This window comes from Amblyraja radiata, chromosome 3 (assembly GCF_010909765.2).
Source record: "Amblyraja radiata isolate CabotCenter1 chromosome 3, sAmbRad1.1.pri, whole genome shotgun sequence".
NCBI lineage: Eukaryota > Metazoa > Chordata > Chondrichthyes > Rajiformes > Rajidae > Amblyraja > Amblyraja radiata.
The window spans coordinates 74,612,891-74,638,724 of NC_045958.1; the positions used below are offsets into that span (position 1 = coordinate 74,612,891).

The 25,834-nt window shown below is 41.9% G+C and overlaps 1 protein-coding gene across 1 annotated transcript in view; it reads right to left on the reverse strand.

The window, feature by feature from the left end:
• The window catches only part of unc45b (unc-45 myosin chaperone B), a 56,335-nt gene that overhangs the window by 18,110 nt on the left and 12,391 nt on the right, over positions 1–25,834 (reverse strand). Inside the window, exons 5-12 of the mRNA XM_033018086.1 lie at positions 23,665–23,754; positions 21,903–22,070; positions 19,675–19,843; positions 16,787–16,957; positions 15,215–15,386; positions 9,558–9,858; positions 3,163–3,257; positions 1,074–1,215 (exon numbers count right to left, since the gene is read on the reverse strand). Of these exons, the coding sequence (XP_032873977.1) occupies positions 1,074–1,215; positions 3,163–3,257; positions 9,558–9,858; positions 15,215–15,386; positions 16,787–16,957; positions 19,675–19,843; positions 21,903–22,070; positions 23,665–23,754 (1,308 nt within the window). The remainder of the gene's footprint in view (positions 1–1,073; positions 1,216–3,162; positions 3,258–9,557; positions 9,859–15,214; positions 15,387–16,786; positions 16,958–19,674; positions 19,844–21,902; positions 22,071–23,664; positions 23,755–25,834) is intronic.

Genomic DNA, 25,834 nt, shown 5'->3' on the forward strand with positions numbered 1-25,834 from the left:
GGGGAGAAACTAAATGAAGAAGTATGGAAAAAATTAAGTATAGAATAAATTAAGAGTTTTTAACTCTTTTTTAACAACTTTCAACAATGAACGTTGAATTTGATAGTTATTAGTTCTAAAGGTGCATTCAGGCATTGGTCTGATGACCACAACATTGTTGATGAAATTTTTCCATGATTTCTCACTTAACCAAGCGGCCTGTGTGCATACAAGTGAACAAGTAGTAATGCAGTTTCTACTGTATGTTCCACCATGCCATTTTATCAACATGCAAGATAATGTCACGTATCACAGACAAAACTATTACAGCAGTTCAACCGGCTGAATAAACCTTTGGCTTGACTTCACAACCATGAAACATTTAGTGTTCACCATCACCACTCTATGAAATCGAAAGTGAATTCAGGTTTTGACAAATGAATAACTGAGGTCATAGATCCTGAAGTTCTTATCAGCAATTCTACCCTTTTCCTTTATCTCTACTGCTATGAAGGCTTCTCCCATACAATCAAGAGAAAATCAATCCAACATGGCATTTAAGCAAGTTATAAATTGTCTCATAGTAAAATAAACTCAAAATATTCTGCTCTATGAGGTTTAAGTGAGTTGGTATTGACGTGCTTACCTCAGCAACCACTGGTCCACAACAAATGATTTTATGCATATAAATTAAGGTTTATTCAGCTAGATCAACTGATATAACATTGACATAGCTGAAAAGTTGACATTTGCTGCATTATAGCCATTATACAGCTATTATTTATTCTTGTCCTATGCTTGGAACCAAAAACATTTCGATGAAAGCAATGGATTGTGTTAGTGGAGAGGGTATAAACAGAGTCAATATTTCAAGTTTTTTACCTTTTATGAGAATGGGAAGAAATTGCAGATCGAAGTAGATTGCCCTGAAACACTAACCCTTTTTTCTCTTTCCATGGATGCTCCCTATAATGCTGAGAATTCCAGCAATTTCTATGTTATTTCCCACTTATTGAAGAATATATGTTTCTGTCACGTGGAAGGGGTTTAGCTCTCTATGGTAGATGGAACTTGAGCCCATTAAGATTATGTACCTGTGATAAGTCAAACATTGCCTGCATTGCTGGCTCATCCTGAACAAAGTCGTCTTTCACATCAGCATCCAGAGTCAGGTATGCCATGCCCTCAATTGCCCACTTTCTTGTGCGGGAGTCAATGTTTTGGTTGCATAGCCACCTAATAAAAAAACAATCAATGTGTTTACTTGACACAACATTGCATTCCATTCACATCATTCCACTTTCATTTAGCTTGGTTTGGTGACAGATATCAAACACAATCAGGGTAGCATAGCAACGTAGCTTGTAGAACTGCCAGCTACAATGCCAGATCCGGTTTCTATTCCTATCTGTAATGTTGGCTGTATGGAGTTTGCACATTCTCCCTGTGACCACATGGGGGAATTCCCCGCGGGTGCACCAGTTTCCTCACACTTATTTCCTCAGAAAAAATAGGTAGGTTGGTATGATAATCGTCACTGTAAATTGCCCCTAGTGTCCGCATGGGTGATAGGGGGAGGGGAGTGAAGTGTGGGGAGAATAAAATCGGTTAGGGTAGAGTTAGTGTAAAAATGGGAGCTTGATGGTCAGGGTTGACCCAAAGGGCCTGTTTCCATGATATGACAGTCATTGAAAGTCCAAGCACTCCACTTGGTGAAGGGAGTTACTGTTGTAGATATCAAGTTTACAGATGTGTGATGGATATCAGAATTATTCACGTTGCCTTTTCCAGGACATTCCAAAACACTTTTCAAACAATTGGTTACATGCCATTCACTGCTGTAATAAAGGAAACATACAAGATCTCATAACCTCAATGATATAATTGCCAGATCATTTTTGAGTGAATAATTATTTCAGATTAATTTCAAGGTCAAACGCAAGGATCTTTTACATGCACCCAATAGAGTCTCAGTATAAAGTTTCATCTGAAGGTCAGCACTTCCAACTCTTTTGTTTTTCACACAAATATCAACTTAGATAAAGTGTTTAAATCTCTAGATAGGAGCTTGAACTTCCCGTCTTTACCCCCTTCTCCAATTTTGGGAGTCATGGACGAGGTGTTCCCCGCCCATTAATCTTTTCTGGAGAACTAATATCTATCTGTCTTCATTCTACACCTTATCATGATCATGTTAGGATATAGATAGTTAAACTGAAAATAATTAAGATCTATTGTTATTCATGAATATCTATATTACCTCATCAACTAATTTTCAATGTTTTATTCACTAAGTAGGTTTTCTTTTCCTTTTGAAATATTTAGACAATTTTATTTATCAAGAAATGTAATATATTAAAAAACTGATTCTTCAAAAAGAATCCCAGACTATTTTTAACAAATCTTTCTTTGCAAGCCTTGCTGTTCATCAGTAAATTGATAGTTAGGTAGACAATATATAATTAAATGTGGAGTTAATAATAACAACCATGTGATGGGATGATAAACTATGGAAAGTATTTCCTTATCTATAGTGGTTCCAGGTTTGGACGAGTCTTCAAATCTCGCTTCCTTCTTTTCAAGTATGTTGATGGCCCCGTCTCTGTCTCTTCAGTTATTTCCAGCCCTACCACCCTCCAAATTCCCAGCAAGCCCCTGATCCTGCTCTCTAAAAGATAATTAGAATATCACTGTACCTTAATTGGTACACGTGACAATAAAAGACCTTTGACACCTTTGAAACCTTTAAATCATTCCTAAATTTCAACCCTCCCCGTTTGGCAGACGTGGCTTCAGCTTCTAAGGCCCTTTCTAAACACTTGTGCTTCTTTCTCCTCTTTGAAGTGGTTCCTGAAAAAAAACAATCGCCTGGACTAAGCTATGATTTATCTGCCATCATCAGTCGCTTGGCTTCAGCTTTTGTCTCTTATTCACACCTGTTTGCTCTATGTCTGTGAATTGTTCTTGCTCAACTTACTTTCTGAGAAGACAAAGTACTGGAATAATTCAGCAGGTCAAGCAGCATCGCTGGAAGACATGCAATCAGTCTGAAGAAGGGTCTCGACCTGAAATGTTGCTTGTCCATGTCCTCCAGAGATGCTGCCTGACCCATTGAGTTATTCCAATACTCTGTATTGTACTCCAGATTCCAGCATCTGTAGTTCCTCGCGTCTTCATACTTACTTTCTACATTGTTTTGCCAGCTTCTCAGTGGACCCTTCAGAGAACTGCTTCAGAGCGTAATCTGTACCCCCAGCTGATCCAAGCTTGCATAGGCCCTTGGAGAGTACAGACAGAACTTTATTTTAACAGTATTTCTTCAGAGTGACATCTACAATTTACCATCCATTGTTGAAGCAACACAAGGAGATAGAACACAATTAATTAGGTCGCAGATCTGAACCATTAACTCAATTTCTCTCTCCACAGAGTCAGACTGACCCAAGCCTTCAACATTTTCTGCATTTTATTTACTATAATATGCTTTACAACGAAGTGGCCACTTTTTTTTTTTAATGGATCCGACTACACCATGATAGAAGCAGTAGGCAAAGAGGTGCCGGTCTCTAAGTTAATTCGCTTCTGTAAGTTGTCCCCCGTGTCTAGGATAGAACTATTGTATGGTTGATCATGGTCGGCAAGGACTCGATGGGCCAAAGGGCCTGTTCTTTGGCAATGGAATACAATGGCCACCTCTTGCACTACCATGGACCTGTTTTCCAATTGTATTTTGCACTAACATCTTGTTTTTATGTACTTTTTCTTTTTACTGTCCTGTGGAGTTTCTGTAAAATGTACGTATAATTTATGATTCTGTGCAATGTTTTTGTGTCTGTACGCTGCCGCAAGCAAGGTTTTCATCATAACTGTATTTTCCTGTAATTATACGCAGGACAATAAATTCAACTTGACTTAACAAGAGGATAATAAAAATGCAAGGTTGTGGATCATGCCCCACATGTTTGGCTGTGATAATGGAGAGAGAGAAAGTGAATCGATTTCACAAATAACTGAGGTACAGCACAAATAGTCAGTTCTGTTACATACAGAGAAAGTGAGTTACCATAAGTTGAAATCAATATTGACTCAAGAAAGCTACAACATGAAGTCTAAACTGAAGATAAGTTGTTGCTCCTTAAGCTTACACTGGGCCTTGTTATAACAGTGCAGGAGGCCACCGAGTGCAGATCCGATGCAGCAGTGAGATGGAGAGTTAAAGTAGCTTAGGGACACCCCTGTGGAATGAACACAGCCGTCATACGTGTCCAAGAAATCCTGAAATGGGAGGGAGAGGAGCCTGAGGTTGTGGTACATATAGGTACCAACGACATAGGTAAAAAAAGAGAAGCGGTCCTGAAAGAAGAATTTAGGGAGTTAGGTAGAGAGTTAAGGAGAAGGACTGCAAAGGTAACAATCTCAGGATTACTGCCTGTGCCACGCGACAGTGAGAGTAGGAATGGTGCGAGGTGGAGGATAAATGAGTGGATGAGGGACTGGTGCAGTGGGTATGGATTCAAGTTTCTGGATCATTGGGACCTCTTTTGGGGAAGGTGCGACCTGTACAGAAAGGACGGGTTGCACTTGAACTCGAGGGGGACCAATATCCTGGCGGGGAGATTTGCAAAGGCTACTGGGGAGACTTTAAACTAGTATGGTTGGGGGGAGGGACTCAAATTGGGAAAGCTAGCAGTCAGTGTGTGAGGCAGGAGGCAGAGAATGGTAGCACTCTGACCCAAAATGTAGGGGAGAGAGAAGAAAAAGACAATAAACAGAGAATAAGAGAGGGTGGGTTTCTTAAATGTGTATATTTTAATGCTAGGAGCATTGTAAGAAAGGTGGATGAACTTAGAGCCTGGATTGACACCTGGAAGTATGTTGTTGTGGCGATCAGTGAAACATGGTTGCAGGAGGGCTGTGATTGGAAACTAAATATTCCAGGATTTCGTTGCTTCAGGTGTGATAGAATTGGAGGGGCAAGAGGTGGAGGTGTTGCATTGCTTATCAGGGAAGATATTACAGCAGTGCTTTGGCAGGATAGATTAGAGGGCTCGTCTAGGGAGGCTATTTGGGTGGAACTGAGAAATGGGAAAGGGGTAGCAACACTTATAGGGGTGTATTATAGACCACCAAATGGGGAGCGAGAATTGGAAGAGCAAATATGTAAGGAGATTGCAGATATTAGTAGTAAGCACAAGGTAGTGATTGTGGGAGATTTCAATTTTCCACACATCGACTGGGAAACACATTCTGTAAATGGGCTGGATGGGTTGGAGTTTGTAAAATGTGTGCAGGATAGTTTTTTGCAGCAATACATAGAAGTACCTACTAGAGAAGAGGCGGTGCTGGACCTCCTGTTAGGAAATGAGACGGGTCAGGTGGCAGAGGTATGCGTTGGGGAACAGTTCGGGACCAGTGATCACAATACCATTAGTTTCAATATAATTATGGAGAGGGTCAGAACTGGACCTAGGGTTGAGATTTTTGATTGGGGAAAGGCTAACTTTGATGAGATGCAAAAGGATTTAAAAGAAGTAAATTGGGACAGTTTGTTTTATGGGAAAGATGTGGAAGAGAAATGGAAGACATTTAAAGGTGAAATTTTAAGAGTACAGAATCTTTATGTCCCTGTTCGGTTGAAAGGAAATAGTACAAATTGGAAAGAGCCATCGTTTTCAAGGGAAATTGGACACTTGGTTCGGAAAAAGAGAGAGATCTACAATAATTATAGGCAGCATGGAGTGAATGAGGTGCTTGAGGAGTATAAAGAATGTAAAAAGAGTCTTAAGAAAGAAATTAGAAAAGCTAAAAGATATGAGGTTGCTTTGGCAAGTAAGGTGAAAGTAAACCCAAAGGGTTTCTACAGCTATATTAATAGCAAAAGGATAACGAGGGATAAAATTGGTCCATTAGAGAGTCAGAGTGGACAGCTATCTGCAGAGCCAAAAGAGATGGGGGAGATATTGAACAATTTCTTTTCTTCGGTATTCACCAAGGAGAAGGATATTGAATTATGTGAGGTAAGGGAAACAAGTAGAGTAGCTATGGAAACTATGAGATTCAAAGAAGAGGAAGTACTGACACTTTTGAGAAATATAAAAGTGGATAAGTCTCCAGGTCCGGACAGGATATTCCCTAGGACATTGAGGGAAGTTAGTGTAGAAATAGCAGGGGCTATGACAGAAATATTTCAAATGACATTAGAAACGGGAATAGTGCCGGAGGATTGGCGTACTGCGCATGTTGTTCCATTGTTTAAAAAGGGGTCTAAGAGTAAACCTAGCAATTATAGACCTGTTAGTTTGACGTCAGTGGTGGGCAAATTAATGGAAAGGATACTTAGAGATAATATATATAAGCATCTGGATAAACAGGGTCTGATTAGGAACAGTCAACATGGATTTGTGCCTGGAAGGTCATGTTTGACTAATCTTCTTGAATTTTTTGAAGAGGTTACTCGGGAAATTGATGAGGGTAAAGCAGTGGATGTTGTATATATGGACTTCAGTAAGGCCTTTGACAAGGTTCCTCACGGAAGGTTGGTTAAGAAGGTTCAATTGTTGGGTATTAATGGTGGAGTAGCAAGATGGATTCAACAGTGGCTGAATGGGAGATGCCAGAGAGTAATGGTGGATGGTTTTTTGTCAGGTTGGAGGCCAGTGACTAGTGGGGTGCCACAGGGTCCATTGGGTCCATTGTTGTTTGTCATGTACATCAATGATCTGGATGATGGTGTGGTAAATTGGATTAGTAAGTATGCAGATGATACTAAAATAGGTGGGGTTGTGGATAATGAAATAGATTTTCAAAGTCTACAGAGAGATTTATGCCAGTTGGAAGAGTGGGCTGAAAGATGGTAGATGGAGTTTAATGCTGATAAGTGTGAGGTGCTACATCTTGGCAGGACATATCAAAATAGGACGTACATGATAAATGGTAGGGAATTGAAGAATGCAGGTGAACAGAGGGATCTGGGAATAACTGTGCACAGTTCCCTTAAAGTGGAATCTCATGTAGATAGGGTGGTAAAGAAAGCTTTTGGTGTGCTGGCCTTTATAAATCAGAGCATTGAGTATAGAAGTTGGGATGTAATGTTAAAATTGTACAAGGCATTGGTGAGGCCAATTCTGGAGTATGGTGTACAACTTTGGTCGCCTAATTATAGGAAGGATGTCAACAAAATAGAGAGAGTACAGAGGAGATTTACTAAAATGTTGCCTGGGTTTCAGCAACTAAGTTACAGAGAAAGGTTGAACAAGTTAGGGCTTTATTCTTTGGAGCGCAGAAGGTTAAGGGGGGACTTGATAGAGGTCTTTACAATGATGAGAGGGATAGACAGAGTTGACGTGGATAAGCTTTTCCCACTGAGAGTAGGGAAAATTCAAACAAGGGGACATGACTTGAGAATAAAGGGACAGAAGTTTAGGGATAACATGAGGGGGAACTTCTTTACTCAGAGAGTGGTGGCTGTGTGGAATGAGCTTCCAGTGAAGGTGGTGGAGGCAGGTTCGTTTTTAACATTTAAAAATAAATTGGATAGTTATATGGACGGGAAAGGAATGGAGGGTTATGGTCTGAGCGCAGGTATATGGGACTAGGGGAGAATACGTGTTCGGCACGGACTAGAAGGGTTGAGATGGCCTGTTTCCGTGCTGTAATTGTTATATGGTTATATGGTTATACCATCTGCATCTGATCAATTCAATGTGGAGGAGATAGCATTGTAAGCATTGAATGTAATAAACGACATTGAAAGAAGTGCAAGTCAATTACTGCTTTGCCTGGAAAGAGTGTTTGCCTTTTGAGTCACTGGATAATTGGAAGGCAGAAGGTGAGAGGACAAGTGTTGTATCACCAGCAATTACATAGGGGAGAGTCATGGGAAGGTTGATGGATAGTCAGGATGTAAAAGCGGAGCAGGATGTCACAATAGGAATGGATCCTTTGAATCATTAAATGAGAGGGAAGGGGAAAATGTGTCTGATGATGGAATATCATTTCTCATCCCTCAGCTCTACTTAATTATAAAATAAGATTTGTGTAATACAGGAGTGCTTTAAATGGTTTAGAAAGAAGCGTGTAATGCAGAGAACCAAAAAATTATTCTGAAGTAATGATGAGATTGTCAGAATTTATTAGGTTGAACCTCAAAGGTCATTCACGGCAGTTCTGCCATTAGAATTGCAGTTCTGTGCCTTCTTCAGTAATTTTTCTATGATTTTGCATGGTAACACTAGAATAGCTGAAGAGGACATAAATGTCATGGTTAATTTGCAGAGCACATCTTTTGCAATATCTGGGTTGATGACATTGTGAAGGAACATTAGTTCAGCCTGTCCCTTAAGGGTTCAACAAGGAAAAACATAACCGCCACATTTGTCACTTCAAGAGCTGGTGTTTCAGATGAATGTCATTCTATTTAATCCCAGGGCAATGTAGAGAATATTTTGGCATCAATCTTCAAAATCCCTCCACAATTGGGAACCATGACTAAATTCTGGAATTTCCTCCTTATACATCACTACTTCAAAACAAATTTATAAACCGTCCCTTTGGAAAGATTTTAATTAACTGTTCCAATATCTATTCATTTGACTTGATGTCAAATTTTGACTGGTAATGTCACTGAAAGACATTGGGACATTTTGTTATATTTAAGCCTCTGCAATTTTTTTTGTGGTGATGTTATAATGAAGTTTGACTAACACAGCCCCAAATAAATTGAACATGAAATTATTCTTCCACAAGAGGCAAAACTGGAGCAGCACTTTTGCCCATTCTGTAATTATGTTGGGAATGGCGCAGTTTAAAAAAGGAAATTCAATTAGATAATATTCTTTCATATCCTTAAGAAGGGAATCGGTGCAACTTGATGGGGGGCACCTGAAAATTAGGTTGCCACAAGAAAATTATAATTTTTAATAATGACGCACTCTGCGAATAGCCCAAATTTAAATTGCTGAAAACATATTGAACTACCTGCTGAGAAAATCATATCTCAGTAACTCCAAATATAATTATAATCAACAGCTTTCAAAACATAACTATTAATACCCTTGCACTTGAACATACCAACAATTCTTTTAATTTCCTCGGAGTCTTGAAGTCATGTGTATTTAGGACGTGTTAATTAGCACTTGGCTCTGGTTAATTCAATTGGGTGCCATTAGTGGCTGAGTGGGTTGGGCTGTGTTTTAGCATGATCTTCAAGTCAATACACAGGACTGCATGACCTTCACTTACACTAGATGTAATCTACAGTTATAATGCTATCATTCCTGTTATTGTTGAGACCCATTACAGTGGGGAAAGAACATTAAGGGCAGTAGGATAAAGTGAGTTTAGTTTTAGTTTAGGATGGAAACAGGCCCTTCGGCCCACTGAGTTCACGTTGACCACCCATCACCTGTGCACTAGTCCGAAATGCTAGGGGCAATTTACAGTGGGCCAATTAACCTACAAACCTGCAAATATTTGGAATGTGGGAGGAAAATGGAGGAAAGCCACACTGTATGGAAGGCTAAGTGGAAACTCTAACCCACTGCCTATAGAGTTAGTAAAAACATTTGAATACAACTTACCACCAAGGCTCTGATTTTGATCTTCTCATTGGTTGACTTCTTATACATGTCCTTCATTAAGCTGATTCCATTACTGATGATGAAACCTGCCCTGCTGGCTTTACTAGCAGCATGGATGATGGCCTCCAATGCCACCATTTGGTCAATCTCTCTCTCCGAACCACACAATGCAACCATCATCTCCATCACCCCTTGCAAAGCCAGAATGCTGTTACCAACATCATAAGGTCCCTGAAGGAGTGCGGACACACACTGGATTGCGTGCAGGTTTTTCTCCATGTTCTTAGGATCAAACTTGCTCCTGCAGCATCATGATGAAGATAAATAATAGCATTAGCGTTCTTTTCCTCCTAAAACTCAGGCTCAGCCAAAATACTGATGCTCAGTTTTGAATCCCCACCAATCATCTATAATCCATTAGTCCAGCACAATAAGACTTTCAAAGTCATAGAGACAGCATGGAAACAGGCCCTTCAGCCCACAAGGTCCTCACTGACCATCAAACGTCTATTGACACAAATTCTAAATAAATCCCATTTAAATCTCTCCCACCTTCTCATCAAGTCCTCCTGGGATTCTAACATTAATCTACACACTAGCAGCACCTAACAGTGTCCAGTTCATCTACTTACCCTTCAGTCTTTAGACTTTAGAGATACAGGACAGCCCACCAAATCCACACCGACCAGTGATCACCCCGTACACTAACCTACACACACTAGGGACAATTTTACAACTTACCAATGCCAATTAATCTACAAACCTGTACATCTGGAATGTGGAAGAAAACCGTAGAAAACCCATGCAGTCACAGGGAGAACCTACAAACCCCGTACGTGCAGCACAGGTAGTCGGGATCGAACCCGGGTCTCTGGCGCTTAGGGCAGCAACTCTACCGCTGCGCCACTGTGCCGCCCACATGTCTTCAGGATGTGAAAGGATTGTGCAACACCAGAAGAAGCCCCACAGTTTGATGGCTCTCTCCTTCCAAAAAACTTTACATTCTGTCTGTCAACTACAATCTCACACCCATCCCCAATTCCATTTAGTAACAGAGAAACATAGAAAAATAGGTGCAGGAGTAGGCCATTCGGCCCTTCGACCCAGCACCGCCATTCAATATGATCATGGTTGATCATCTAAAATCAGTACAATGTTCCTGCTTTTTCTCCATATCCCTTGATTCCTTTAGCCCCAAGAGCTAAATCTAACTCTCTCTTGAAGTTAGTCTGCTTTTGATGAGCTCTATAATTCTCTCTCAAAGCATCTCCTTCCTCCATTACAAAACACCTTTATATTTCTCTCTTTGGTATTCTCTAAGAATCGCTTCATGGTTGGCTCAGTGCCAATTGCCCCTTGATCACCACCTCTGTGATAGATTTAAAATATCAAAATAGTTTTAATGTGCATTATTGTTTTCCGTCAAGTTTAATGCGTTTTTTTCATGGGTCTCGCTATCCAAATGAATGAGGAGCAGCCGCAATTCAAATTCAGATTTCAGGCAAACACGCTTTCCTTTCCTTTAAATGTTTCACCAGTCCAGGTCATATCCAAATTGATCAGCTCCACTCCTATTTCACAAATCATATCAATCTGAACAACATCAATCCCGAACTTCATCTTAGTAAGTCTCATCTTGTTTTATACATTTTGTGGCCCAATGTTATAAAATCATTGGAAATGCAGGTTAAAATGTAACTTTGACATTGATAATTGAAGTTCAGACAAGAGTTACAACTGTGGTTCAGTGGATTGCAAACCTGCATCCGCGTTACAGATTTGTGGGCTCACATCCACCAACCACAATGGAATCTCAAGCACAAGAAAGCAAACTCAATGCTAGCATTTATTTCAAGAGGGCATGTATACAAAAACATGCATACAATGTTGAGATTCTATAAGGCGCTGGTCAGGCCACATTTAGACTATTGTGAGCAATTTTGAGCACCTTTTCTGAGGAAGGATGTGCTGGTTCTGGAGGGGGTCCAGAGGAGAACACGAATGATCCCATAGATGAGTAGGTTAACCTTTGATGAGCGCTTGTCAGCACTGGGCCTGTACTCGTTGAAGTTTAGAAGAATGAGGGGGGACTCATTGAAACATACAGAATAGTGAAAGGCTTGGATAAAGTAGATGTGGAGAGGATGGTTCCACTAGTGGGAGAGGATGTTCTTTCAGGAAGGAGATGAGGAGAAATTTCTTTAGTCAGAGGGTGGTGCATCTGTGGAATTCTTTGCCACAGAAGGATGTGGAGGCCAAGTCAGTGGATATTATTAAGGCAGAGATAGATAGATTCTTGATTAGTACAGATGTCAGAGGTTATGGGGAGAAGGCAGGAGAATTCGGTGAGGTGGGAGAGATAGAACAGCCATGATTGAATGGCGGAGTAGACTTGATGGACCAAGTGGCCAAATTCTACTCTTGTTCCTTATGACAAAATCCAGGATGGCATAGCATTGAGAGTGTCGCACTTGTCAGTGGTGCTGCCTTTTGTACAAGACTTTGAATTCAGGTCTGTCAGCTCTTTCAGGTGGGCACGAGGAGTACCCATGGCACGGTTCACAAGGAAACCAGGGAAGTTCTCACTTGTATCCTAGTTAACACTATATAGGACGGCATGGTGGATCATCGGTAGAGTTGCTGCTTTACAGCACCAGACATCCAGGTTCAATACGGGTGCTCTCTGTATGGACTTTGTACGTTCTCCCCATGACAGGTGGGTTTTCTCTGGGTGCTCCAGTTGTCACCCACACTCCAAACATAAGCTTGTAAGTTAATTGGCTTGGTAAAATTGTAAATTGTCCCTAGTGTGTGTAGGATGGTGTTAGTGTGTGGGGTTTGCTGGTCGGCAAGAACTCAGTGGGACAAAGGGCCTGTTTCTACGCAGTATCTCTAAACTAAAGTAAACTAAATGTCCCTCATTGAATAACACAAAATTAGATAAGTTGGCAATGATCAACTTGCGTTCATATGACTTGTGTAGAAAGGAATTGCAGATGCTGGTTTAAACTGAAGAAAGACACAAAACTCAGCGGGACAGGCAGCATCTCAGGAGGGAATGAATGGGTGGCGTTTCGGGTCGAGACCCTTCCTCAGATGACTTGGATGTCTACAAGTGTTGTGTTACTACAATTCAAACGTACCTCATTGGTTGCAAAGCGCTTCGATGTTGTTAGAACTGCATGTATATTTTTTATCAGTACCCTACATCAGCGATTAGTAATTCAATCAATCCAGCCCTAAACAGAATGCTGTAATATGAGCACTAGTTATACTTTCTCATGCTGGCATCATGGAAAAACATATTTGCTGGTCCATTGAGTTCCATTGTAGTAAGAGGTCACTTCTTGTTTGGTTAGTGAGGTATTTTTAACAAATAGTCTGCTGAGTTCAAGATAAGCTGATTACTGCAACAACACTTCTATATTTTTCAACTGTAAATTTAAAAATAATAATATAATACTCCTTTTCTGATGCAAACTCTTTCTAGTGACCATGTAAATTGCAATCACTGGCTGTATCATAAGGTATTCTCGTAACTTTCAACTCTTCCCATCAGTGCAAGAAGAGTTTATTACTTTATCCTGTATGACGGTATATCCCACCATCGGCGAAAGAGGGCTCAGTCAAATTCCTACTAAATTAGAAATATTATACGATCGTGCTCATAATCTAAATCAGGCAAATCATCAGCCATACAACTGTGACCATACTTCCAAATGTATTGAATAGGAAGGAACTGCGGGTGCTGGTTTTCACCAAAGACAAATGTATTTATTGGTAAAAGTGACATCCTGAGATTGTAAAAGGCAATCTCCTTCTTGAAAAGTCAAGCTTCTTCATTCTACCTTGGCTAATTTTCTAAATCTACTGCTCTCTAGTATGGTTATGTTGATTTCAAACTTTGTAACCGGAATCATTTTACTATATTCTCTTCTCTTATTTGCATTTCTGCAAGAAGGAAGTACATGCAATGGAAATATTCTTGCGAGTTAGATATTCCGCATATGAATCAATAAATAATTTCCGAGGTTATATAACGTTATTTCTCTTTAATTGCCCTCATTTCCCTAATAACCAGATGACTTCATCAACAGCTTATCCCCTCTGCAATCCTGTCCTCATCCCATCAGAGATGTTCATTTTGTCCTAACCATCCTTTTCCCACCCTCTCTGCAACTCCAAGTTAACCTGTTTCCTCTCTCAAAAAACTCAGCAGGATAGGCAGCATCTGTGGAGGGAATTGGACAGACATGGTTTCTGATTGGGATCCTTCCTCAGACTGATAGAAATAGGGGGGAGAAAACTGGAAAGGGAAGGTGGATAGCGGGACAAAGCCAGGAAAGTGATGGGTGGATGTGGGCAAGGGGGAGGAGGGGTAATGGGCAGATGGGTGCAGTAGGTGACAAAGGATACAGATGAAAAGAGTCAGATCAGGAAAGGAGAGGAGGGAAATGTAAAATGGGACGGAGGAATGTGGATAGAAGGGGACAGGGAAGAGAGGAAAGAAGGAAGGAAAAAAGGGAAATGTGGGACTCCACAATGGGAGATGAGCTTACGAAGGGGGTGACTGAGGTGACGGGAGATGGTGAAAGAAATGTTGTGCACCAGAGTGAGGGGGGGGGGGGGGAGGGCAAGGGCAATTGTGGAGGGATATGGGCGAATATTACTTTAAATTGTAGCTACTATAGTAACTAGCAATTTAATTACTATAGTACTATAGCAATTAAAGAGAATTAACGTTATATAACCTCGGAAATTATTTATTGATTCATATGCGGAATATCTAACTTGCAAGAATATTTCCATTGCATGTACTTCCTTCTTGCAGAAATGCAAATAAGAGAAGAGAATGTAGTAAAATTATTCCGGTTACAAAGTTTGAAATCAACATAACCATACTAGAGAGCAGTAGTTTCCCCACAAATGCTAACAGTGATAATGAGCAGAGAATCTGCTTTAGTGATGTCCAATAAAGGATAAATATTGGTCAAAAGACCAGAGAAATCCCTTTGATATTCTTCATTACATTCCCTTAGACTTAGGATGGATGCCATTAAGCTGTAGGGAATGCAGAGATGATTTACTAGGATGTTGCCAGGACTCAAGGGCCTGAGTTATAGGGAGAGGTTGGGCAGCATAGGACTTTATTCCTTGGAGCGCAGGAGACTGAGGGATGATCTTACAGAAGTGTATAAAATTATTAGGGGCATAGGTAGGATTAATGGAGTCTTCATATAAAATCATGAAGGGAAGAAATTGGGTAACAAGACATAGTCAGTTTCCCAGGTTAAGTGAATCAAGAACATGATGGCTTAGGTTGAAAGTGAGAGGGGAAAGATTTAACAGGAATCTGAAAGGCAACTGTTTCACATCGAGGGTGGTTTGAACATGGAACAAATTGACAGAGGAAGTAGTTGGGCCAAATGCAATAACAGCATTTAAAGACATTTGGAGAGGTGCAGAGATAGGAAAGGTTTAGAGGGATATGAGCCAAATGGAGACAAATGGGACGAGCTTCGATGGGGTATCTTGGTTGGCATGGACATGTTGGGTCAAATGGACTGCTTCTGTGCTGTACGACTCGATGACACCTCTGCCTCTGCTAATGGAATTAAACATCAGGTAAAACAGGCGGCTGGGCCTCCGGCACTTACGTTACGTATACCTCACAGATTTTTCGGAAATTTGCTCGTTCCTCATCATCTCGAAGATCATCGTAAAGCTTGTTGAGTAAGATGGAAGCAGTCAGGCAGGTATTCTCAGTCATGGGCAGGCAGTTTTGCAGTTCGGGGAATTGTCCTGCCACTTTCAAAATCTTCCTCAGACCTGAAGGTGAAATATTTTTCTTGAATTGGATACAGAGAGAAATCGATAGGCATTGGGATTTATGGATAGTACTGCTAAAACGATGTAACTAGGGTAACTGAAGTTACAACAATTTGCACTTCTTTCGGTATTTTCAAATGTGTTAGAAATGTTTGGTCTTTCATTTCCAGTCTCATGAGTTTCCTCAATTTCCATTGCATCACCATTGATGACTGTGTCTTCAGCTGTCAAACTCCTAAACTCTGGAATTCCCTCCCTAAATCTCTCTCCTCCATTCAAATGCTCCTTACAACCCGACTTTATGAGCAATCATTTGGGCATCTACTCTAATAAGAGGCTTACGTCACTTTTTTTGAGAACCTGTCCTGCTTGCTTCTTTGGAGAAGTTATATAAATGTATATTGCTGTAGAAGTGGTTGATGTTTAGCTCTCCTCTTAAATGGCCCAACAAGTCTTTTGTTTCACGGGCAATTAAGGATGAGCAGTAAGTGTTGGCATAACCAGCAGTACCCATATCCCATTAGGACAGATATTATCCTTATGTACTGCATATTGACACAGTTCCTCTGGAGAGCTTAGATAACAATCTCAGTATTGACACAAGGAGAGGAATTAGGCGGCTGAGTGTCACAGCGATAGTGCCAGAGTGCCTTTCAGTGCCCGAGACTATGGGTGCTGCCTGCATGGAGTTTGTACGTTCTCCCTGTGACCGCGTGGGCTTTCTCCGGGTGCTTGCTTTCCCCCCACATTCTGAAGACATACAGGTTTGTAGGTTAATTGGCTTCTGTAAATTATAGATTGTCCCTTGTGTGTAGGATAGAGCTAATGCATTGAGTGACCGTTGGTCAGCGCGGACTCGATTGGTCAAACAGCATCTTTCCACGCCGTATCTTACAAAATTCTTAAGGGGTTGGACAGGCTAGATGCAGGAAGATTGCTCCCGATGTTGGGGAAGTCCAGGACAAGGGGTCACAGCTTAAGGATAAGGGGGAAATCCTTTAAAACCGAGATGAGAAGAACTTTTTTCACACAGAGAGTGGTGAATCTCTGGAACTCCCTGCCACAGAGGGTAGTCGAGGCCAGTTCATTGGCTATATTTAAGAGGGAGTTAGATGTGGCCCTTGTGGCTAAGGGGATCAGAGGGTATGGAGAGAAGGCAGGTACGGGATACTGAGTTGGATGATCAGCCATGATCATATTGAATGGCGGTGCAGGCTCGAAGGGCCGAATGGCCTACTCCTGCACCTAATTTCTATGTTTCTATGTATCTCTAATGTCTAAAGTGCAGCTCCAATAATGCTCCAATAGCCCAGATGTTACCTCCCTGCACATTGGACAACATTACTTCATGATATATAATTCCACAAATTATGGAGACATACGATGAAGTGTTTACTAACCCAGATCAATGGTGTCCAAACTTCTGGTGTTATCTTTAATGCCGAGGTCCTTTCGAGGTACATTTCTAATCAGGACAGTGAGGGCCTGATCCCGTCCATGTCCTGAGACACTGGGGTGAGCCAGCATTTCCAGGAGATGTGTGATTATCATCTTCACGTCCTTTGATGTATCTGCAGAAAATAAAACAGATTTACAACCAAAGAATTTATCTTTTCAAATACATGGCAAAGGCATGAGCCAATAATATTCACATTCAGATCATTTGAGGTCAAACCAGTTAATTGTATAGAGTGAAGTCAAGGGCCAATTCTCACGAGGTCCTAGGAGGTCTTTGTAACTCTCCTTCATGCTCGAGAGTAGTCCCCGCATACTCCAGGCCTCAGTTATGTCGCAGCGTTTTTTTTTATCAAGGAGAAAAATTCCCGCGAGTAAAAAAAGGTCGCCATGGAAAAAATTGATATTTTTTTACTCGTAGGTTTAGTCGAGGTAGGTTGTAATGCTATCGTAAATAATCGAAGGCAATCGAAGGTAATCGAAGGTAGTCGAAGGTAATAGCTCGTTAGGAAAAAAAAGGTAAGTAAACCGACTGGTAATGTTAAATGCCCGCTAAACTTTATTAAAAGTTGTCTGGCTTCTTAAAAGTTAATTAAAAGTTGTCTGGCTCCACTCCTTCTCTCCCCCCCCCCCCTTCTCCCCACTTCTCTCCCCTTCTCTCCCCTTCTCCCCCTCTCCGCACTCTCTAAAGGACTTACTGTAACTGTGCCAGCCGTCTTTTACCTTCCTGTTCATCGTGGGTGTGAATTTCAGACAGCGCTCCCCCGCTTTCCCTGGCCCCCACCTTTGCGATGTGTGTGTGTGTGTGTGTGTGTGTGTGTGTGTGTGTGTGTGTGTGTGTGTGTGTGTGTGTGTGTGTGTGTGTGTGTGTGTGTGCGCGCGTGCGTGTGTCTGTGCGCGCATGCAGATGGTCGATCCAGCTCGCGGTTTCATCACTGACGGTTGATCCAGCTCGAGGTTTTTCAGGCGAGTGCCCTCGAGCGTGAAGGTCAAGGACAGTCGCTGAAAAGGCGCGTTAGTGGGACAGGCCCTTTAAGTTTAAGAGTATATGGCAGCAGCTCTGGGAAGGGGAATTGCCAGATCTGGCCTTGTGTTACACATTGGGCCCAGAGGTTTTTTGTTCAGATCCCACCAGCTCAAAATCTAAACTGCGCCATCAAAGAGTAATTGCCACATTCATGTTGTCAAGGGCGATTGTGGATGGACAATAAATACTGGCACTGTCATCAGCACCCGCATCCCATAAATTAATAACAGTGAACAACTTTCAGAAGGGAATTGGATAAATAATGGCACAATTGGCAGGGTTTTAGCAATAGCGAGAGCAGAGTGATTAATTAGGTAGATCATTTAAAGGTCTCCAAATAAATAATGGGCCAAATATTTTCCTTTGGAGCCTAATGATTTTATATAACACTAACTGTTTTACACATTGATTCAGTAAAAGAAAATATGAAGTAGAAAAATCTGAGCCGCTGCCCAACAGTGCTAGAGAACAGGGTTTGGTGCTTCTGTGTGGAGTTTGTACGTTCTCCCTGTGCCCGCTTGGGTTTCCGCCAGGTGCTCTAATTTCCTCCCACATCCCAAAGTTGTGCACGTTTGCAGGTTAATTGATCTTTATGTTGCCCCTGGCGAGTGTGGGGAATAGAACGAATGTGGCTGGGTGATCGACGATCGTCGTTGACTTGGTGGGTCAAATAACCTGTTTCTATGCTGTATCTCCAAACTAAATTAATCTCTAAACTAAACTAAAACTGACAAAAGAGAAATTGTCAATGCTTTGGCATAGGTTTATCTGTGAAGCTTGTGATGGTGGAAGAGATGGTGACAATTAGTTACCCCCTTTGTCACCAAATGAGTTCAGAGACCATTAAGGAAATGCCTTGGGGCACCCCAAATGTAACTAGATATAGCAATGCAGGAAACCTTCATTATAACGGACCATGGTGTCCGTTATTGCCAATTGGTTACTATATTCAAGTAAGGGATGGCCGCGTGATAGAGTATCATTGCACAATTAGTAGAAACAAAGAACTGCAGATGATGGTTAATACGCAAAAGGACACAAAGTGCTGGAGTAACTCAGCAGGTCAGGCAGCATTAATGAAGAACATGGATGGGTGACGTTTTAGATCAAGACCCTTCTTCAGACTCTAGGTCTGGAACTGGGCCTGGAATCCAGGTGAGTTTTTGGCCCCAGCCTGCTGGCAGCCAGGGAAGAGGTGAGGGTCGGTAGTGGTTGTGGCAGTGACAGGCGTGGCTTGGAAGTGGCTGAGAGTGCTGTGTGAGCCGGCGGTGGTGGCAGTAGGTCCAGCCTGGAAGCGGAGGGTCGGCGGCTCAGAGTGAAGAGGGAGGCAGTGAACATTGCTGCTGCCTCTCCCGGCGCTACTGGTAATCGGGTGCAAGGCGCAATAAAAACAGTGGGTCTCGACCCGAAACGTCACCAATCCATGCTCTCCAGAGATGCTGCCTGACCTGCTGAGTTACTCTAGCACTTTATGTTCTTCATCATTGCACAAGTGTTGATCGAACCAATTGCTTGTCAATTGTATGGCCTCCTCAGCCTATCTATGCCTGTGTTCAAAAAGGGACTGTGGTGTCTGATTACTGCAGGGACACTCCGTCCAGTAGAACCAAAATCCTTTATAAAGAGACCCATAATAACGAGGGTAGACCATATAGCAATATTACACAATTAACGACAAAATTATTGTCTGATTTATCATTTATTGACTGTAATCATTGCCTAATATGTTTTAAGATGAATATTTTCCCTTTGTTAGATCTACTTCTGTTACATGCATTTTTAGTATCTCAAAACTCAGATACATACCAAGCACCAGAGCTTCATCTTTCCCATGATGTTCCTTACTATCTTTGCCTTCAAAGTTATCCAGGATGGTCTGGAAGAGGCTGGATGTTGCCAAAGCAATCTCTTCATTGTCCAAGGCCATCCAACTGCAAATCTTATCTAGTTCCACAAAATGTAACACAGCCAATGCCTACAAACATAAAATGATCATCATATTTGTAACCTACCCTCCTGATAAAGAAGACACACGGACATTGACACGTGAAATTAGCAGGCATTAACAGATGTGAAACAGGAGGAATCAACATGATCAGTACTGATCTCAATTCACCTAACTTGACCCCATATGTTTAGTTAGCGAAAGACTAAAATAAGGTAAGCCGCCTTCTCAGTTAGTATCAGAACTATCCATCTGTAGCAGAAATATAGTTCCATTCTCTCCACAGATACTGAACCTGCTGTTCATTTTCAGCATTACGTTTATGGTTTCACGTACCAGCAATGCTCTGCTCGACATTTTGCGACTTTTATGTCCTTTTATTTGTTTCCACTAACAACCCTCATTAATAAATCAACCAGATGGTTGTACAAACAATATATCTTCTGGGCAATTCTGACCTCACCCTATGAGAAATTATTCCTTAATTCTATCCTCCTCTTCTGCTCCCTCTCTGCCACTTACAGTAATACTAATGGTCTTCCTTTTTTCCGATGGACAGACATGGTTAACGTGGTTTTTTTTGTCCATGGATGTTGCACAACCTCCTGGCTTTTAACATTTTCTTTATTAACTTCAGCTACACAGCAACTGCATTATTCTTTTATATCTATTTTAAATTATTAATTGTGTAGGCAGCTATTGCATTCTCGGGAGAGAGTTCCTCGCTTCTTCCAGAATTTGCAAAAATATTCTGAAACCTATCTTGAATAGTTTGCCTACCTTTGTACTACAATGCCCTACAAATATTTTCTCTCCAGGTGGTCCACTAATTCCTTTCTTCTTTTACTTCTTGCGTATGGCGTGCACAGCCTAAAGTTGTAGGACTACTCGTTCTATTCGGTAATATTTGATTGTGCACACCAGGTTGATTGCATTCGTCGAAACAGGGCGGACCACATGAAGGTTGCAATCTCCCACCCCAACCAATTCCTTTCAAACTCTCATTCAAGCCACCACTTAATCTTTCATAACCCCGAAACAGCAAGCCAATTATTTTTAATGTCTACTGTCAACCAATCTAAAACAGAGGGTTGACATTCAGGGACACTACACTGTAGTATATTCAAGGCCCATTCATCTTTCCAAATCTGTGATTCTGAGAAGTATATACTGTTCTCCAGATGAGGTCTAACCAGGGCTTTGTATACAGGTAGTTCCAGTAAAAACTTCCTACTTATTATATTCTACCTCTTTGATGATAAAAGCCAACAACTGGGAGGTTTTCTATGATACATCAACAACAGCATACTGCTATGCTGAAAAAGTAGGGCTTAAATTCATGTTACAGGAGCGGAATTAGGCCATTCAGCCCATCAAGTCTACTCCGCCATTCAAACATGGCTGATCTGTCTTTCCCTCTCAACCCCGTACTCCTGCCTTCTCCCATACCAGTCAGAATCGTGTTTTTTCATGAGAATAATCTGCATTTTTTTTTAAAACAGAAGTTCTATTTAAAGAGTTTGGGGTGTTTTACACCAATAGAATTCTATGGTCACATCTGAATATCAAGCATACATTTTGCTTTAAGAATGTTGTTTATTGACAATGCAGAATTTGTGCGCAGTCTTCTGACCAACCACTTTTGATTGTGGATGCATAATAGACCATGCTTCTAAAAATGTGTAACTGGAGGGGCAGCAGGGAGTCCAAAATAGTAAAAATAGCAAAATATAGGCAACGATGAACTTGCAGGTTTTTGTTATCATTGGCAATTTATTGTGGAAACTGGAAGTTGATTAATTTGCCCTAAGTTTTTATTTGTGATATGCATTTTGCTAAATAAAGTTGAGCCATAAGGTCGTACAGCACACAAATAGGCTATTCAGCCCATCATGTCCATGCTGGCCTTTTACCTAACATCATTAATTCCATTTCCCTGCACTATCTTTCTCTGTCTTGCCTCATGCCTGTCCAAATGCCTCATAAACATAACAATCAAAGAAAACTTTCCTGAACTGAACCAAAAATAAAAAATGACAAACTGAAGTCCGATGTAATTCAATCCAATTCTATGAGTATTAATACTTACTCTTGACTTGTGACGACTGCACATGCCTGAAAGTGTTCTGATTGCAGCAAGCATCATTTCGTGCTTCTTGGTTTCAATAAGTTGAATCAACAAATTAAGGCCATTGTTTCTGAAGATCCTCTCAGCTCCTGCATCTTCCCTTGCGAGCACAATCAAGTTATTTGCAGCCTGTAAGAAATCACATTTATAGAAACAAACACAAACAGTTGAGCAAACTAATTGATTTAGAAGCGTACAAAGTGTACGATGAAGTATGACCATCCGTCTTTCTTCTATAACTAAATTGTGAGGTGGAAGGTGAAGACCCCACACCACCTTACTCAAGAACACAAGAAGGTAAGAACATAAGAAAATAAGAGCAGGAGTAGGCCATCAGGCCCTTCAAGCCTTCCCTGCCATTCAATGTGATCGTGGCTGATCTATGCCGGCCTCAATTCCTCTTCTGCCTATTTGTCCATCCCGCACTATTCCTCAATCTTTCAAATATTTCCAGTGTCCACCATCTGCCAGAGAAGATATCCACCACCTCTGTGAGAAGAATCTTCTACCTACCTCCGTTTTGTATGTCGGGTCTCTTATCTTCTTGTTATGCCTCCTTGTTTAAGATGTTCACACTGGTGAAAACATCACAACATCTACCCTGTCAAGCCCCCTTAGGATGTTATATGTCTGAATAAGGTCACCTCTCATTATTCTAAACTCCAAGGAACACAGACTATTTAGTCTCTTTTGATAGGGAAACATCTCTGAATTCACCAGGAGTTAGATTTTTTTTGATAATGAGACCAAAACTGTATACAATATTCCAGGTGAGGCCTCACCAACACTGTAATTGCAACAAAACCTCCATATTTTAAAACTCTCCCTTTGCAATTAAATTTTTTTTTAAACATTTGCCTTCTCACTAGTTGGGCCTGTTTCTAATTTTAGTGAATATCTGGAACATTTCATGACAGCCAAGGAATTATCACTGATGTGTAATGTAATGTGTTGCCGCCAATAACAAGCTTGCACAGACAACAATGTGTCCACCAGGTTTAGTAACAGTGGTTGCCTGGACTCTGGAAACATCCCTTCAATGCAGAGGCTGCAGGATATTTTACCTGTAAACAATGGAGACAACGGGACCTCTTCATAACCTTAATAGCTGAATTTTTTTAAAGCTGCAGGTTCTGAAAATTGGGAATAAATACAGGAGATGCTGGAAAAACTCAGAAGGTCAGGCAGCATTTGCAGTAAAATAGATTTAACATCTCATCCGAACGATGGCACATCTTACTGTGTTCCTACATTGGTAGACCATAGGAAGAGGTAATCATGAACACCAATTCCTTCTCAGAGTTATGAAGAAACCTTTGTATTATTATAGTTCATTTTGTGATCTGAGAAAATTAAGTATTTCTAGGTAGCCATTTTACAGGCAGCATGTTCCCACTGGATAGTTATGTAAGAATGACCAATTTATCTAGTTTATTAAGGTTGGCCAAGGAAGCACTAGTATCCATGAACCTGGGAAGAACATCCCTGCACATCAATGTCCACCCGAGAGGAAACTGGCTTAACATCTCCAGCGGAACAACATTTACACAGCGTCCACCATGGACTTTGAACCAACAACCTTCTTACCAATAGGTGAAATTGTAACTATCTGAGCCACAGGGCTGATAACTCTAACTTTGCTGGATATAGACAAAACAAAAATCTTTCCTTCCCCCAGTATCCAATCCACAAATAAAGGAAATCAGTCCAAAGTTGAACAAACCTTTTCCTTCCTTTCTTTATCAATACTCTCGTCAAGTAAAACTTCAAACATCCGTTCCACTCTCGAGTCTGTGGAGAACTGAATTTTTAGCTGTAGGGGGGGAAACAGTATATCATTATCACTCCAAACAGAGAGACACAAAAAAATCATTTGATGGCTTAGTCTGGTTTCTTTACACTTTCCCTGTGAGAATGGGAACACTCCCATGATCTGAATACACGGAGAAGGAATGATTTTGATATAGATTCCACCAAAGGGGCAATGAGGCATAGCAAGGGTTCACAACCTCCAAATAGGATATTATTGTGTACATCAGGCAGGGCCGGCCCTGGGCCGATTGGACCGATTTTTCCAAATTGGGCCACGCGCCCAATGGGGGCCCCGCGTTAATTTTCCGTATTTCATATGGAAATACAAATTCGCTATGTTAAATAAAGATTTTTTTTTTAAATTCGCCATACGGATTTTTTTACAAAACGAACATGGATAACAAACGATGTGTTAACTACTGCTGTAACACTTGTCGCAATTTGAGAGAGAAGAGAGAGGAAGGGGGAGAGAGAGATAGGGGGGGAGAGAGAGGGGGATATTGGAGAGAAGAGAGAGAGAGAGAGAGAGAGAGGAAGGAGGGAGAGTTGGAGAGAGAGGGGGGAGAGAGAGGGGGGGGAGAGAGAGGGGGGGTGCAGAGAGAGGGGGGGGGAGAGAGAGGGGGGGTGCAGAGAGAGAGGGGTGCAGAGAGAGAGGGGGTGTAGAGAAGGGGGCGGGAGAGAGCTCCCTTCTGCTTCACCACCACTGTTGGCTGCCCTTTGTGGTGATTGGAGACCAAAACCAGTTACCCTTTAGATCTCCCTCCCCCTACCTCTCACTACCTCCCTCCCCCTCCCCTTGCCTCCTTCTTTAGAGAGGGGGGGGGATGAGGGAAGGAAGGGGGGAGAGGGCAGAGGGGGAAGAGGAGTGTGCCTTGCTTGGTGGAGAAGAGGGATGTGGGAACACTGTACGCAGGTGGTGACTCACTCTCATACTGGGATCCCCCCCTGTCATTGCGCAGTCTATCTGACTCCCTGCAATCCCCCCACCCCCACTCCCCTCTATGGAGCGAAGGAAATATGCAACGTTTCGGGTCGAAACCCTTCTTTAGACCCGGCCCGAAACGTTGGCTATTTCCTTCGCTCCATAGACGCTGCCTCACACCCGCTGAGTTCCTCCAGCATTTTTGTCTACCTTCGATTTTCCAGAGTCCTGGCCCGTGGTGGCTCCTGATAAGTGATGTGTTCCCTCCGCGGGTGCTGCCTTGCCCGCTGAGTTCCTCCAGCACTCTGTGTTTTTTGTTTGGCTCTGAAGTTGAAGGTGGACCCCCCTGTGTCTACCTTCAACTCCCTGTCTGTGGTGGCTCAGCGGGACGGGCAGGGGCTCTGGGGAGAGGTTTGCGGTTCTGGTCGAGACCCTTCTTCAGACAATCACAAATACTCTCACCGACGAGAGTTCAGTTCAGTCTAAAGAAGGGTCTTTTCTCCAGAGTCGCTGCCAGAGGTGAGCGGGCCAGCAGAAGGCGCTGAGATGGCAGTCGGTTCCGCTGTCCGGTGATGGAGGCCACTCGTAGCCACGCAAGCTGCTTCTCTCTCCGGCCACAATGCGGTGGCGCCCGGAGCGTAGCGGCAGCGGTGAGTGAGTGTTACTGGCATAAACCCCGACCTTCTCCTTCTCAACGCTCCTTCCCTCCTCGCAACTTTACCCCTGGCTAGATTCCTCACACGCTGTGAAAGGAACTCTCCCCCGAATTGTCATGTTACTCACGACACGTGACTCAATCACAATTATTTATTTATATATTTCTACGGGAAAAAATTCCCAATTGGGCCCCGCATCTCCTAAGGCCGGCCCTGACATCAGGCTCACGTACATGCGTTCAGCAGGTTACCTTAAGCTTTGCAGTACACATTCTGGGACTGCTGAGGAGTTTACATTTAACCTACAACACAAATAAAAAGCCAAACTGCTCTGTACTGTTTTTACACCCCATACAAGCTTCTACTGAAATGTTTTCATCTCACCCCCATTATCAGTCCTCTCTTCTCTTCGCTATTAAAATGGATACAAAATGGTGGAGTAACTCAACAGGTCAGGTGGCATATCTGGAGAAAATGAATAGGTGACATTTCGGGTTGGGATT